This window comes from Mobula hypostoma, chromosome 4 (assembly GCF_963921235.1).
Source record: "Mobula hypostoma chromosome 4, sMobHyp1.1, whole genome shotgun sequence".
NCBI classification, from domain to species: domain Eukaryota; kingdom Metazoa; phylum Chordata; class Chondrichthyes; order Myliobatiformes; family Myliobatidae; genus Mobula; species Mobula hypostoma.
This window is the reverse complement of record NC_086100.1, coordinates 136,131,747-136,147,355: the sequence shown is the minus strand read 5'-3', so window position 1 is coordinate 136,147,355 and position 15,609 is coordinate 136,131,747. Positions and strand designations below refer to the sequence as shown.

Here is a 15,609-nt window from a genome sequence, read left to right as displayed (position 1 = left end):
ATTTTTTTCCTCCAACGTCTATACCTCAAACCCTTCTCAACCGCAGTGCATTAGACACTCACTTTATTTTACTACAGCACTATATTTTATCACTTTAATAGGTAATTATAAAATGTTGCAATGAAGTTAGCTGGATGTGCTTTCCCCCAATTGCTTCTCTTTAAAACTGTCTCATTCACTGTTCATCTACTTGCACATCTACTTGCACACTTACTTGAGTCTTGTTGGATGAAACTTGGACAGCAAGGGACAGGGACAGCCAGTGACAATAATAAAATCAGTCATAATCTACTCCCAATCTTGTCCTGATATAATGTTGACACAGATGATTCATGCAGTAAGAACAGGACTTTTTTTTTAAAAAAAACACTTTCTTCAATCTAGGTATTTCAAGTCAGTTTTTGCCTACATTCTTCCTCGGAATCTGGGACTGTACACCCCAACAGTAACTAAAAAGTTAACTTGCGATTGTTTATCATGAAAATTACAGCAATTATTTGACAGTTCTAACTTAAAACTGATTAAATCGTCCTTAACTTGATAAATTCCAGGGAATTCAATCCAAGTAAACACAATCCTTCCTTAAAAAATTTAACCCTAGGTTATCATTACAGTAAGACAAACAGGAAAGGAGCATTGTGACCAAATATTCTGATCACATTTTATGCATTTTCCTGCTACACACAAGTTCACAAAACAGAAAAATGAAACAACATCAACGAAAACCATTCTGTTCATTTTTGGGGGCTAGTCGATATATAAATGTTTATCTAACAAATTAATAGAGGTCTATCTTAGCAATTTCCCACTTTAATTCCAGTAACTCAAGTGCAATCCAAGAAGTTATTTGTATAAAATACAACTGTAAGTATACATAAACTGACAACCAGTTTTGTCTTTTCACTATCCTAAATTTATAAGGAAGCTAGAAACAATTCTATCATACATGAAGTATTAACAGCACCTATACAGCCAGGTATGAAATCACAATTGGTTCTAAATATCCTCTCAGCATTGATGCACTTAAGCCACATTTAAGTTTTAATCTATTTATTTTCCATTTCCTACCCATGCCTTGCCAACTCACTAAATCCAAACTTGGTACTTCAGTGTCCTGTTTCACTCAACATAATTATCCTATCATCAAGATAATTTTTTAAAACATTATTTTATTCCCACAGCTGCTAAAAACTCAACCATGCATTTGAACACATGCAACACACAAAATGCAGGTGGAAAGCAGCAGGCGAGGCAGCATCTATAGGAAGAAGATTTTCCAACGTCTTCCTAGTCACCCCCCCCCCCGCAACTATCCAAAAGCATTTTATTCACAATTGCAGCACAAAATTCATTTGAACTGAGCCAATAATTACTTAGCACTCCTTTTTCTATTAACTTTCAGGGGTTACTTCCAGTTTACTGATTTACTTAGCAAATCATTTCATGTACACATGCCATCATATCTCTTCATCCTTACTCACATATCAAAGTTTCTCCTCTCAAATTATCTGAAAGAACAGTATCAGTTGAAAGTTCTACTCTGCCTGTATTTCAAATGCTTAACTGATAGTCAACTGGTAGGTCAAAGTCCTGGAGTTTTACTATTTGTGTGCCTTCACCAGAAGGTAGCTTTACAAGGAAGGCTTTAACATCACAACCAACTTCACGAACAATTAGGGATATGGATTAAATGCTAATTATGGCACATCCAACTAGGGTCACTATCATTTCTTTCTATTCTAGAGTAATTAGTCTTAAAGAATTTAATTCCCTTTCTCTTGCTAAGTTTCTCCCTACCATCTGAAGCATTGTCAAAAATCAACCTGTTTCGCAATGACTTCAGCTCTTTCTGACATCTCCAGTTGCTAAAGTGCCAACTCTGACTTGCTTGTCAAATGTTTCTTAAATTAAAAGATCAATACAACTGTCAGCTGATACTGAAAATTGTATCCTGCCATGACTGAACTCATATTGAAAAATATGAAGCTATAGAACCAAGTGAGGATAGAATTCAGCAATTGATATTACCAAAATTAATCTACAATGACATATATACTATTATTATTCCCCTTGACAATCCAGGAGATTCTGCTGGAATCCAACACCAGAATTAGTACTCTCTATCACAACTGAGCCAAAAATCAGCTTTACAGAGGTATGTATTCTAGTTAAAACAGACAAAGACTGCAACATTTATATTCTGGCACACAACCTAATCTAATGCAAAAGTCATGTACTTTTATAAGATCTTTTTGTGACAATTTATTACCTTGTCGATGAATATGGGATAGTCTTTTGGTACTAACTGTTGACATTTTTCTCTGTCCCCTATTGTTTTCCTAAATTCGAACAACCTGTAATTTTAAAAGGAAAACAATTACATTTTTTAGTGAATTTTATACTCATATGACTGTGAAGTATTTAATTAAATGTTCCCATCATATTGTTGAACGCTGTAAGCTGAAGCATACATTTGGAATTACAAACAAAAGCAAAACAACATTATCATTTACAGAATTAAATATTAAAATTTGATAAATTGATCTCTATTTAGAGAGGAAAGCAGAGACTCCCCCCCCCCACCAGGAGAAAATGGACAATGCAAGGGGCACAATTTTATGATGACTAGAGGAAAGTATAGGTTGTCAGAGGTTGTGTGTTTTTTTAAAAACACAGAGAGAGAGGTAGGTGCGTGGAACACATTGCCAGGGTCTGGTTAGAAGCAGATACAATAGGGACATTTAAGAAACTCTTAGAAAGGCACGTAGGTGAAGGAAAATTGTAAGTCTATGGGAGAGGGAAGGATTAAATTGATCAAAAGAGTAGGTTAAAAAGTCAGCACGACATCATGGGCCGATGGGCCTGCACTGTCTGTACATTATATTCTATGTTCCAGTGTGTTAGAGTATTAATTGGAATAACATCCAACAGTTTGTAAAGTCTTCCAATCCGGCAAAGTTGAAGCAGGCTAAGGTAATAAAATTTTAACAGTATTGTAATTCAGCAGACAAACCAGCTACAAAATCAATCCCACAAATGAAATAGTCCACTAGGTTACTTTTAACAATGGATGCTAAAATAATGAGTGACATAATCAAGAAATGACACCAAGAGTACCTTCTGAGATCGTCTGGTTTTCCCCATCCTTGGATGAAAAACTTTGTAAGAAGGAATCGTCTATAGAGGACGTCCAATTTACTGACACCCATTAGAAGGTCTAATTAATTTTAAATACATCTAATTAAACAAAGAAAATTTCCAATCACATATTTAATAGGTAAACTAAAGATATAAAATGATTAAAATTAAATTAGGAAAACATAATTAAAATTAATTGATGCAATACTTAACAAATGTTACCATTTTTACATAAATCCTCAGCTTTTGAAACTGTAAAGGAAAAAATTCTTGGCATCTCTCAAGCTAGGCTACTTCCCAAAAGTGCAAATACTGTATTAACTTGACCCTTGGAGTCAAATTGCCTCATTCTACAATTACAGTTGCAAGAAAAAGTTTATGAACCCTTTGCAGTTACCTGATTTTCTGCATTAATCAATCGTAAAATGTGATCTGATCTTCATCTAAGTCTGCCTAAATAACACACAAACAATTGTCCTTTTCATGTCTTTATTGAACACATTGTTTAATTATTCAGTCCAGCTAGAACAAGTATGTGAACTCTTGTATTTAATAACTGGTAGAACCTCCTTTAGCATCAATAACCTCCACCAAACGTTTCCTGTATCTGCTGTCAGACCTGCACAATGGTAAGGAGGAATTTTAGACTATTCCTCCATACAAAACTGTTTCAGTTCATCAATATTTCTGGGATACCTTGCATGAACAGCCCTCTTCAGGTCATGCAACAGCATTTCAGTTGGGTTAAGGTCTGGACTCTGACTTGGCCATTCCAAAACACAAATTTTCTTCTTTTTAAACCATTCTGTTGTTGGTTTACTCGTGTTTCAGATCATTGTCTTGTTGCATCATCTATTAAGCTTCAGGTGACAGACCGCTACCCTGATATTCTCCTGTAAAATGTCTCGATACAATTTTGAATTCATTCTTCCCTCCATAATTGCACTGAGACAGCAAAGCAGCCCCCAAACCATGATACTCCTTCACCATGCTTTACAGCTAGGATGAGATTTTGGTGTTGGTGTGGAGTGCCCCTTTCCCACCAAACATAACAATGTGCATTTCTGCCAAAAAGTTCAACCTTTGTCTCATCTGTCCACAGAACATTGTCCCAGAAGCACTGTAGAACATCCAAGTGGTCTTTTGCAAACTTGAGACGTGCAACAACGTTTTTTTTTGGAGAGCAGCGGTTTCCTCCATGATTTCCTTCCATGAACAGCATCCTTGTTCGGTATTTTTCTTATAGTGGAGACATGAATAGAGACTTCAGCAAGTTCTAGAGATTTCTACAGGTCTTTTACTGTTACCCTTAGGTTCTTTCTCACTTCCTTCAGCATTGCACGTTGTGCTCCTGAGGTGATCTTTGCAGGACGCCCACTCCTAGGGAGAGAAGCAACAGCACTGAATTTCCTCTATTTGTAGACAATTTCTCTTACAGTGGACTGATGAACACTCAAGTCTTTAGAAATGTTTTTGTAGCCTTTTCCAGCTTCATGTATCTCTGTAATTCTTCTTCTAAGATCCCCTGAAAGTTGTTTTGATTGGGGCAAGGTGCACATAAACAGATCTTTCTTGAGAAGTGCAGGCTCTGTCAGTAACCTGACTTTGAGCATTTTTTTTAATATAGAGCAGGGTACCTCTATAACCCATGCCTTCAATCTCATCTCATTGATTGGAACACCCGACTCCAAACAGCTTATGGAGAAGACATTACCCCAGAGGTTCACATACTTTTTTGAACCTAGATTGTGACTGTTTAAATGCTGCATTCAATATTGATGGGAAGTAGTACAATTGTTTGTGTTATTAATTTAGGCAGATTGTGTTTGTCTGTTATTGTGACTTAGATGAAAATCAGACCACATTGTATGAGTAATTAATGCAGAAAAACAGTTCATTGCAAAGGATTACACTTTTTCTTGCAACTATATATCTGTAAGGAACACAAGAAATAGGAGCTGGTGGCCATATACCCATACAAATGTCTCAACAAGATAATGTTGTACCTCAGATACATTTCCCCAAAGTATTCCTTTCCAAATCTAAAGTTATATCAATTTCAGCAACAACTGTGTGTCCATAGTTGTGGCGGAAAATTCCAAAGGCATACTACGAATAAAGTTCTTACTCCAATCCTGAAGGTGATTACTCCAATCCTACTATGATTACATCCTCCAAGCTACTTCTCTGAAGTGACAAAGGATGAGAAGAGACTTGATCTAGATTTATAAGATTATGAGGGGCCTAGATAGATAGCTAGCACCTTTATCCCATGAGAGCAATGGCGAATGCCAGAGTACAAAGGATTAAAATATAGGAGAGATGTCAGAGAGAGATTTTTTCAATGTACAGAGAAGGTGGATACCTGGTAAACACTGTTGGAAATGGTGGTAGAGGCTAACACAACAAGGACATTTTAAAGACTCCTAGATAGGCACACGGATGTAACAAAAATGGATGGTTATGGGCTATCTACGAGTGAAAGATGGAATATAGTTATATTGGTCAACAATTTAATCTTCAATTTCTATAAAACTCAAGACTCCTATACCCCTTCAATTCTGGTCTCTCTAGTGTAAATCTGCCTTTATCATTATTGACTGCGCCCTTCAACAGCTAAGGCACCAGGTTTTGGTAAACCTCTTTACCCTCCCCTTTCAGACATTTCCCAAAATCTGTTTCTCCTAATTTCTTAAAAGTGGCTTAGCAATAAATCTTGTATAAGATTCCAATGAAGCACCTCAATATATTTAACAATTCTATTATCCAAAACCAAGTTGTCTGCAGTTCCTAGACCTGCTCCATTTTTACTAAACAATTGAACAGGTTGTTTGCTTTTTTTTGAGGCAATGCTTCAAAAGGGTGGCATTCATCATTAAGGACCATCATCACCCTGGACATGCCTTCTTCTCATTGCTACCACCAAGGTAGTGGTCCAGGAGCCTGAAGATACACACTCAACAGCTTCTTCCCCACCACCATTAGATTTCTCAATGGACAATGAATCCATGTACACTACCTCAATATTTTTTACTTTCGTTATTGTGCTCTTTTTAACTACTTATTTTATATATTCATACATTTCTTATTGTAATTTATAGTTTAAATTATGTATTGCAACGTACTGCTGCCATAAGACACCATTTCACGACATATGCCAGTGATATTAAAACTGGTTCTTTTTATATTACAAGATGAGGAATCGAAGGCATAGGTCATTTGACCCCCTGAACCGGGGTCCATTATTTAATCAGGTCACCCATGATCTATCAATAGCTCATAACCCATTGTTTTCCCCAATCCGGCTACATCCCTGTTTCCACTCCCCCTTCCTCTCAACCACTTGAGTTGCAGCCTCTCATTTTTCAACCTGGAAAAATAACTTTTAAATCACAATGTAGTTCTGTTCAAGATATCCCAAACATTTTAGTCAGTGATATCGGTGGTAAAGGAAGAAACTGCAACCAACAGCCAATTCCCACGCAACAATGGGACAAAATCAGGTGATCTGTGTTCTGCAATGTGTAAGAACCATTTACTAGTTTGTCAAACTTTTAAGCAAAACCAAATTAATTTTGCTTTTGCTAGTTACTGTTTAAGCAGTATTTCATGCAAAAAGGATACGTGCTATTCAGTTTATTCTAAATTTACGTTTCATTAAACATTTTACCCGTAAAAATGCCATCAGCATCCACCAACGTAATTAGAGGGAGATAGATTTTACAATCACATTCGATCTCTTTTACATCGCTTAAAACATTGATTACCAAAACACATTAAAATTATGTCCTGATCCGAATGAGCTCCTCGATTTGCTTGGAAGATGAGTACGCTCTTCTTCATCAACCGATCATCATTATAACCCAAGACTGCACCGAAACAAAATGGGTCATTCAAGTAACATCTGCAATTCGAGAAGTCAGAGGGTAAACCTCACTAGCGATCGGACCATCATATACAATATTATTTCATAGTAAAAATAAACCAACGGACAACGTCGATAACAAGCGTTCGCTTTGTTCTTACTCATTCGTCCTCAGCCCATTACCAAGAACGCCGCCATCTTGCAAATACCGCGTGATCCAGCAATCCTCCAATCAGCGGCCAGAAAACTGGCAGGGTGGAGCTGAGCTGAGGACGGATGGTGAGTGAACGCAGGTTGTGGTGGAGGAAATGGCTATAGGTGGGAAAGAAGGTTAGTGCCTAATTAAATCATAATAAATCATTCTTCTGTTGACCTCATGGCCTTGCGCCTTTATTGTCTGCCTGTACTGCACTCTCTGTAACACTATGTTCTGCATTCTGAATCAGAATCAGGTATATTATCACTGACATGTAAAACTTGTTTTGTGACAGGAGTACAGTCCAATACATAAAATACACTGTAAATTAAAATAAGAAGTTGAAAAATACTTGAAGCTATCATCAAAGAAGAAATAGTGAGGGATCTGGAAAGAAATGGATCCAGAAATGGACACAGCATGGATTCAGTAAAGACAGGTCCTGTTTGAAACACTTTGTGGGAGTTCTTTGAGGATATAATGAGCATAGAAGATAGAGGGACATTATTTACTTGGATTTCCAGAAGGCATTCGATAAGGTGCCGCATAAAAGACTTATCCATATGATGAGAATGCATACAGTTGGGGGTGATGTATTAGCATTGATAGAGGATTAGTTAACTAATGGAAAACAGAGAGATGGGATACATGGGTGTTACTTTGATTGGTAATCAGTGGTGAGCGGTGTGCTACAGGGGTTGGTGCTGGGCCTACAACTGTTCATGATATACATTACCAATCTGGAAGAGGGGACTAAGTGTAGTGTATCTAAGTTTGCTGATGATACTAAATTGAATGGAAAAGCAAATTGTGCAGAAGATACGGAGAATCTGCAGAGAGATATAGATAGAATAAGTGAGTGGGCAAGGGTCTGGCAGATGGAGTACAATGTGGGTAAATGCGATGTCATCCACTCTGGGAGAAAAAAATGAAAGAGCAGATTATTATTTAAATGGTAAAAAAAATTGCAGCATACTGCTGTGCAGAGGGACTTGGGAGTACTTGTGCATGAATCACGAAAGGTTGGTTTGCAGGTGCAGCAGGCTATCAAGAAGGCAAATGGAATGTTGGCCTTCATTGCTAGAGGGATTGAATTTAAGAGCAGGGAGGTTATGCTGCAACTATACAGGGTATTAGGGTATTGGAGTACTGCATGCAGATCTGATTACTTACTTGAGGAAGGATGTACTGGGTTTGCAGGCGGTGCAGAGGAGGTTCACCAGGTTGATTCCAGAGATTAGGGGATTAGACTATGAGGAGAGATTGAGTGGCCTGGGCCTGTATTCACTGGAATTCAGAAGAATGAGCAGAGATCCTACAGAATCATATAAAATTATGAAAGAAATAGATAAGATAGAGGCAGGAAAGTTGTTTCCACTGGTAGATGAGACTAGAACTAGGCCTCAAGGTTTGGGGGAGTAGATTCAGGATGGAGATGAGGAAGAACTGCTTTTCCCAGAGGGTGGTGAATCAGTGGAATTCGCTGCCCAATGAAGCAGTGAAGGCTATATCAGTAAATATATTTAAGACAAGTTTGGATAGCTTTTTGCATAGTAAGGGAATTAAGGGTTTTGGGGAGAAGGCAGGTAAGTAGAGATGAGTCCATGGCCAGATCAGCCATGATCTTATTGAAAGGCGGAGCAGGCTTTGAAGACAGCAAATATCATGCCACTGTTTAAAAATGGATGTAGGCAAAAGGCAGTTAACTACAGACTAGTTAGTTCCCAAACATCCAAGCTCACCACATATGCCTGCTGCCTTAACAGTGATAAGAGTTCCTTTCATCCTTACCTACCACAACAGATGCTTCTGCATCCAACACATCATTATCCATAACTTCCACCATCTCCAAAGGGATACTACCACCAAACATATTTACCTTCCTCACCCCATCTTTTCACTTTCAGAATCAGAATCATGTTTAATATCACCAGCATATGTCGTGAAATTTATTAACTTTACAGCAGCAGTACAATGAAATACATGATAAATAAATAGAGGGAAAAAAACTGAGTTACAGTAAGTATCTATACAGGATGTCTATTAAATAATAAAGTTAAAATAAGCAGTGCGAAGAAAACAGAAATAAGAAAAGTAATGAGCTAGTGTTCATGGGTTCAGATGAAATCAGATGACAGAGGGGAAGAAGCTGTCCCTGAATCGCTGAGTGTGTGCCTTCAGGCTTCAGTACCTCCTACCCAATGGTAAAAGTGACAAGGGGGTATGTCCTGGGTGGTGAGGATCCTTAATGACGGATGTATGTTGCCTTTCTAAGGCACCACTCCTTGAAGATGTCTTGGATACTATGGAGGCTAGTATCCATGATGGAGCTGACTAATTTTACAAGTTTCTGCAACTTACTTCAATCTTGTACGATAGCCCCCTAGCACCGCCCCCCCATACCAGACAATGATGCAGCCTGCCAGAATGCTCTCCACAGTACATTTGTAAAAGCTTATAAGTGTTTTAGTTGACAAACCAAATCTCCTCAAAGGTTCTTTTATTATCAGAGCACGTATCCATATACAACTCTGAAATTCATCTTCTCCAGGTAGCCACGAAACAAAGAAACAACATGAAAGCTGTTCAAAGAGAAACATCAAACCCACACCCCCCCGCACAAAAAAGAACGGCATCCCAATCATCAACCCTCAAAACCCTTCCCTTTGCACGAAATGGAACAAGAACTTCGACCCCCAAACAACCTCTTCCCCACACAAAAAAAACTAATAGAACAACAAAACGGAAAAGGAATCGGGGATAAAAATCACAGAATATAAAAACTATAAGTCAAAAAAAAGTCCACAGTCCATAAACACAATAGTCCAATCCATAAACACAGAACCACAATACCATCCTCTGATATCACCGACATTCATAGAAAGAGAGGGACACAACACAGAGCAGAGAGGCCCACCCGCCTGCCACAGCAAGCCACACAGAGATAGGCTGCTCACAGACTTCTTCTCCGGTAGCAATCAAAAGGAAGGCAGTTGGCGCTGAACCCTCACTCACCATCCGCATTCATCTGCATGTCTCAATCCTCCTCCACGCTTCAATCGGCAAAATGGAGTTGAACATCCTGTCTCAAAGTTTCTTCGCCTCAAGGCTGTCTGTGTATCTGCTCGATTTTCAGAATCTTCTCAGAGACAGCAAAGCACAAGATCACCCAAATGATCTCCAATCTCTAAATCACAGGATCTAACAGTCTCAGAAATACACTTAAGGTGAAAACCAGATGTAAAAGAAGTAAACTCTGAATGTAATATAGCCATTATCTTGCCTTCTTTATATCTGCATCAATATGTTGCGTCCAGATTAGGTCATCAGAGATATTGGCACCCAGGAACTTTGAATTGCTCAGTTTCTCCACTTCTGATTCTTTTATCAGGATTGATTTGTGTTACCTTGTCTTACCCTTTCTGAAGTCCATAATCAGCTCTTTGGTCTTGCTAATGTTGAGTCTGTTGTTGCAACACTTCTCAACTAACTGGTATACCTCGCTCCTCTATGCCCTCTCATCACCATCTGAAATTCTGCCAGCAATGGTTGTATTATCAGCAAATTTATCAGTGACATTTCAGCTATGCCTAACCACGTAGTCATGGATGTAGAGAGAGTGGAGCAGTGGGCTAAGCACACATCCCTGTGGTGTACCAGTGTTGATTGTCAGCGAGGTGGAGACGTTACTTCCAATCCACACAGATTGTGGTCTTCTGGTTAGGAAGTCGTGAATCCAGTTGGGGAGGAAGGTACAAAGGCCCAGGTTCGGTAGCTTTTCGATCAGGAGTGTAGGAATGAAGATGTTAAATGCTGAGGTATAGTCAATAAACAGCATCCTGACATAGGTATTTGCATTGTCCAGGTGATCCAAGGCTGTGTGGAGAGCCATCGAGATTGCGTCTGCTGTACATCTATTGTGCCAATAGGCTAGAACCAACCTTTTTAAGCCCAAGATCCCCTACCTCGACCTCAGTGAAGGGCAAGATCTACCTACTAAATCGTTTAGAGAAAAAACAGCTCAGATTGTACTTCCAATTTGAGGCCTTTTATTTGGGCGAGTTGTATTTGAATTACACAAAATACTTCTGTCAAACTTTCAGATTAATTCAAACAAGAAAACACTGTAACTAGCATATCAAACAGGCCACAGCTGTCTTTCTTTAAGAATATTACAATACTTCACACCTTTAATTCTAAGTTTCATTATTTAATTTTATTTCAACACAAAAAATAAATGAATAAAAATTGACTGTTGCACTCAGTGTGATGACTGGGGCTGAATACTTTCTGCTAGTTCCCAGAAATTTGGCTCATAACTACAGACAGCCAGTCTGAGACTGTCTGTGACGTGTAGGGTTGCCAACTGTCCCGTGTTTCCCCCGCTAAGGTAGAGCATTCCTATGAAACCTTTCGTGCCGAAATGCTTTACGCCGAAGAAGCAATTACCATTAATTTATATGGGAAAAAATTTTGAGCGTTCCCAGACCCAAAAAAAAACCTACCAAATCATACCAAATAACACATAAAACCTAAAATAACACCAACATATAGTAACAGCAGGAATGATATCATAAATACACAGCCTGTATAAAGTAGAAATAATGAAGATTAAGCCAAAACCGATTGGTGGGGTAAAGAAAAGAAATCGGCATGTACGCAGATGCTCACACAGGTGCCCGCGCAAGGCTTCATGGTCGTGGTAGTCTTTCTCAGGGTAAACACAAATGTCCCGGGATTTGACTGCTACTTTTGTCCCTTATTTGGGAGTGAGAAAGTTGGCAACCCTAGTGAGGTGTCTGTCAGTAAGTCAGCTCCTGTACTTAGATTTAATAATTTTCATCTGTGAAAATGCAATTTCACATACATAAATTGACCCGATGTAGGCACTGACTTTTAGTGGTATAAAACCAACGCGCACACCGCGCATTGCTCGGCCCCATCAGTAGTAATTGCCACCAGTTTATGAATGGGGATGTCATTTTCACGGACATATTTTTTTAAACTCATTGTAAATATCCTCACCTCTCATTCTTTCCTTTAATTGCAAAAGAGTGAGGAAGTCCTCCTTTGTTGTAAAATCCTAGAAAGCCGTTCTGACAAATACAACAAGCTGAGCTGTTTGCATTACATCCAGGGATTCATCGAACTGTGGTGAAAAATATCCACGTCCCCTGACAGTGACTCTACCCTCCTTGTCACTGTTGCAGGGCCAAGCGGTATATTATGTTTTGCGGTTGTGATGCTGTTTTTGTTTTTAAAGTCATTAAAAACAGTCTCTGCGGTAATGGCCATTGCTTCCTTGAATAAATCGCCATCTGTTAAAAGCGTCTTGTGTTTAGCCAAAAGGTGACTTACATGAAATGATGTTTCAATAGCAGACTTATTTTGAGCAGCATGTTTTGTGAAAAACGATTGCTGGGCCTTCAACCCCGATTTCAGCTCCTCAACTTTCCAGGCACGAATTGCGCTCTTTTGGGGGGTAGGTGTCTTTAAATTCCTAGTGGTTGGTGTTGTGGTGCTGCTCCAGATTCCCTCTTTTAGTCAGTGCTTGTGTTTGGTGGCACGACATACATACACACTTGTCTTTCACCAAAGTAAATAGAAATTCCTCTTCCCATTCTGGATGGAATTTGTACGTTTTTGCCTTCTTTCGTGGAGCTTCCGCCACGCTATCAGGATATCACGAGCGAGTGCTGATTGCATCACCTCTGATCTGGGCCGACATTTACATGCCAGGCAGCACCTAATTGATTAGCTTGTTTATTTCGGCTTTTTTTCTTAAAGATGTGCTGTGTGCCTCCCGACTACCGCTGCACCCCTGCATGCTTCGTGGTCCGGAGGTTGAGGACACTGCCGTATATTGATGTTTGCAACAGTCTGTACTCTTACCTAATCTAATTGGTCACTTTGATGCAGCACGGGCTACACTGAAAACGCGGTGCATGGCGGGGGAACTACACACATGCGCACTGGGCAGAAAGAACGGAACTAAACCCCCGCAACCCGGAAACAATCTCTCTTCACAAACAGCTTTTTAGTGAAAATATTGCTATATTACCATTACCCTAATTAGTATTACTTTCATAATGCTCACATAACAGTACTTGTGTATTTATTTTTGATCTTTCTTCGGGATCTACTGGGAAAGTCTCAAAGATCGACCGGTGGATTGCAATTGACGGGTTGGCGACCCCTACAATAGGCAAATTGCAGTGATCTGCAGGGATCGCTCCCTCTGTGATTTTCTTGACCTTTTGCTCCTCCCCACTAATCTCCTTCCCGGCACTTATCCCTGCAAGCAGCCAAAGTACTACACCTGCCCGTTCACCTTCTCCCTCACCTCTATTCAGGGTCCCAAACAGTCCTTCCAGGTGATGCACACTTCACCTGTGAATCTGCTGGAGTTGGCAATTGTGTTTGGCACTCCTGATACGGCCTCCTCTACATTGGTGAGACCTGTTGTAAATTGGAGGACTGCTTCATTGAGTGCCCGTGTTCCACCTGCCAAAAGCGGAACTTCCCGGTGGCAAAACATTTTAATTTTGATTCCCTTTCCCATTCTGACATGTCGGACCATGGCCTCCTCTTGTGCCATGATGAGGTCACCCTCAGGGTGGAGGAGTGACACCTTATCTTCCATCTGGGTAGCCTCCAACCTGATGGCATGAATATCAATTTCATCTGGTGAAAGAAAACTTCCCTCCCTCTCCCCTCTTCTTCTATTCTCCACTCTGGCCTCTTACCTCTCTCATCTGCCTATCACTTCTTCCCGGGTCCCTTCCTCTTCCCTTCCTCCAATCAGATTACTTCCCCACCTACATGGCTTCATCTATCACCTTCTAGCTATCCCCTCCACCCCCCCATCTTTTTATTCTAGTGTATTCTCCCTTCCTTTCTAGTCCTGAAGAAGAGTCTCGGTCTGCAACGTTGACTTTATTCATTTCCATAGATCCTGCCTGGTCTGCTGAGTTCCTCCGGCATTTTGTATGTGTTGACTTTTACAAAACATGGTGGTATTTTCTAAACACCCTGTTACCTGAACACTGGTGTGCCTCAAGGCTGTGTGCTGAACCTTCTTCTGTACTCCCTTTTCACCTATGACTGCGTTCCTGTACATGGTTCTAACTCCATAATCAAGTTCGCAGAGGACACCACCGTGGTTGGTCTGATCAGAGGGGACGACGAGACAGCCTACAGGGATGAGGTCCAGCACCTGACAGCATGGTGTGCCGACAACAATCTGGCCCTTAACACCCAGAAGACCAAGGAGATCATTGTGAACTTCAGGCATGCCAGGAGTCACACTCACGCCCCATCTACATCAACGGAGCTGTAGTGGAGCGTGTATCAAGCTTCAAATTCCTTGGTGTCCACATTTATGAGGATCTCAGCTGGTCCCTGAACTCCTCCATCCTGATCAAAAAGGCGCAACAGCACCTTTATTTCCTGCAGAGCATCAAGAAAGCTCACCTCTGTCCCAGGATACTGACGAACTTTTACCTCTGTACCTCTGAGCGTACTCACCAACTGCATCTCAGTGTGGTATGCCAATTGTCCCGTATCAGACCACAAAGTACTCCAGCATGTGGTGAAAACTGCCCAGTGGATTATCGGCACCCAGTTGCCCACCATTGAGAACATCTACCATAAACACTGCCTGGACAGGGCAAAAAGCATTATCAGGGATGCATCTCACCCTAACTATGGACTTTTTACTCTCCTCCCATCCGGTTGGCGCTACAGGAGCCTCCGCTCCCGCACCAGCAGGCACAGGAAGAGCTTCTTCCCTGAGGCTGTGACCCTGCTGAACCTCACTCACAGCGCTAAGCAGTATTGCATCCGTATTGTACTGTCTCAGTAATTTTATATTTGTGTGCTGTAGCACTTTTCTTATTTGCAGTTATTTTGTAAATAACACTATTCTTTGCATTTCTGGTCAGATGCTAAATGCATTTCATTGGCTTTGTATCTGTACTCGGCACAATGACAATAAAGTTGAATCTAATCTAATCTAAATAATATCTCTAATAATATTTTCCCTTTGTCAGAGGTAAGCTAAATATTCTGTGATTTACTGCTTTCCATTTCATTTTTTTTGAATAAAGGAATAACTTCTGGTGTCTTACAATCAAATAAAACCTGGCCAAATTGAGGAAATTTTGAAAAACTGAAATCAATACATATCATCTCATGAGCCACTTCTTTTTAAGATCCTCCAATGAGGTCCATCAGGACCCAGAGATAATTCATTCTGCAGGTTGAACAATGTCTTCAGTACCATTTCCCTGTGATTGCAGTTTCCTCAAATTCTTTCTTCCCCTCCAATTCTGCAATGTGAGCTAATACGTCTATCCTCAGTAGTGATGACTGATGGAAAATGCCAATGTAATTCAACTCACAGCTCATT

General features: G+C 40.0%; 2 protein-coding genes across 3 annotated transcripts in view; one reads left to right on the top strand and one right to left on the bottom strand.

The window, feature by feature from the left end:
* abhd18 (abhydrolase domain containing 18) overlaps positions 1-7,215 on the bottom strand; it is a 61,403-nt gene extending 54,188 nt beyond the window's left edge. Inside the window, exons 1-3 of the mRNA XM_063046568.1 lie at positions 7,165-7,215; positions 3,118-3,237; positions 2,270-2,354 (exon numbers count right to left, since the gene is read on the bottom strand). Coding sequence (XP_062902638.1) covers positions 2,270-2,354; positions 3,118-3,209 — 177 coding nt within the window. The 5' untranslated portion in view covers positions 3,210-3,237; positions 7,165-7,215. The remainder of the gene's footprint in view (positions 1-2,269; positions 2,355-3,117; positions 3,238-7,164) is intronic.
* A 44-nt stretch (positions 7,216-7,259) lies between these two features.
* mfsd8 (major facilitator superfamily domain containing 8) overlaps positions 7,260-15,609 on the top strand; it is an 82,237-nt gene continuing 73,887 nt past the window's right edge. Inside the window, exon 1 of one of the 2 annotated variants that reach the window (XM_063046561.1) lies at positions 7,260-7,333. The gene's annotated coding sequence lies outside the window, so the exon portion shown is untranslated. The remainder of the gene's footprint in view (positions 7,334-15,609) is intronic. The other variant, XM_063046563.1, reaches the window with a different exon arrangement.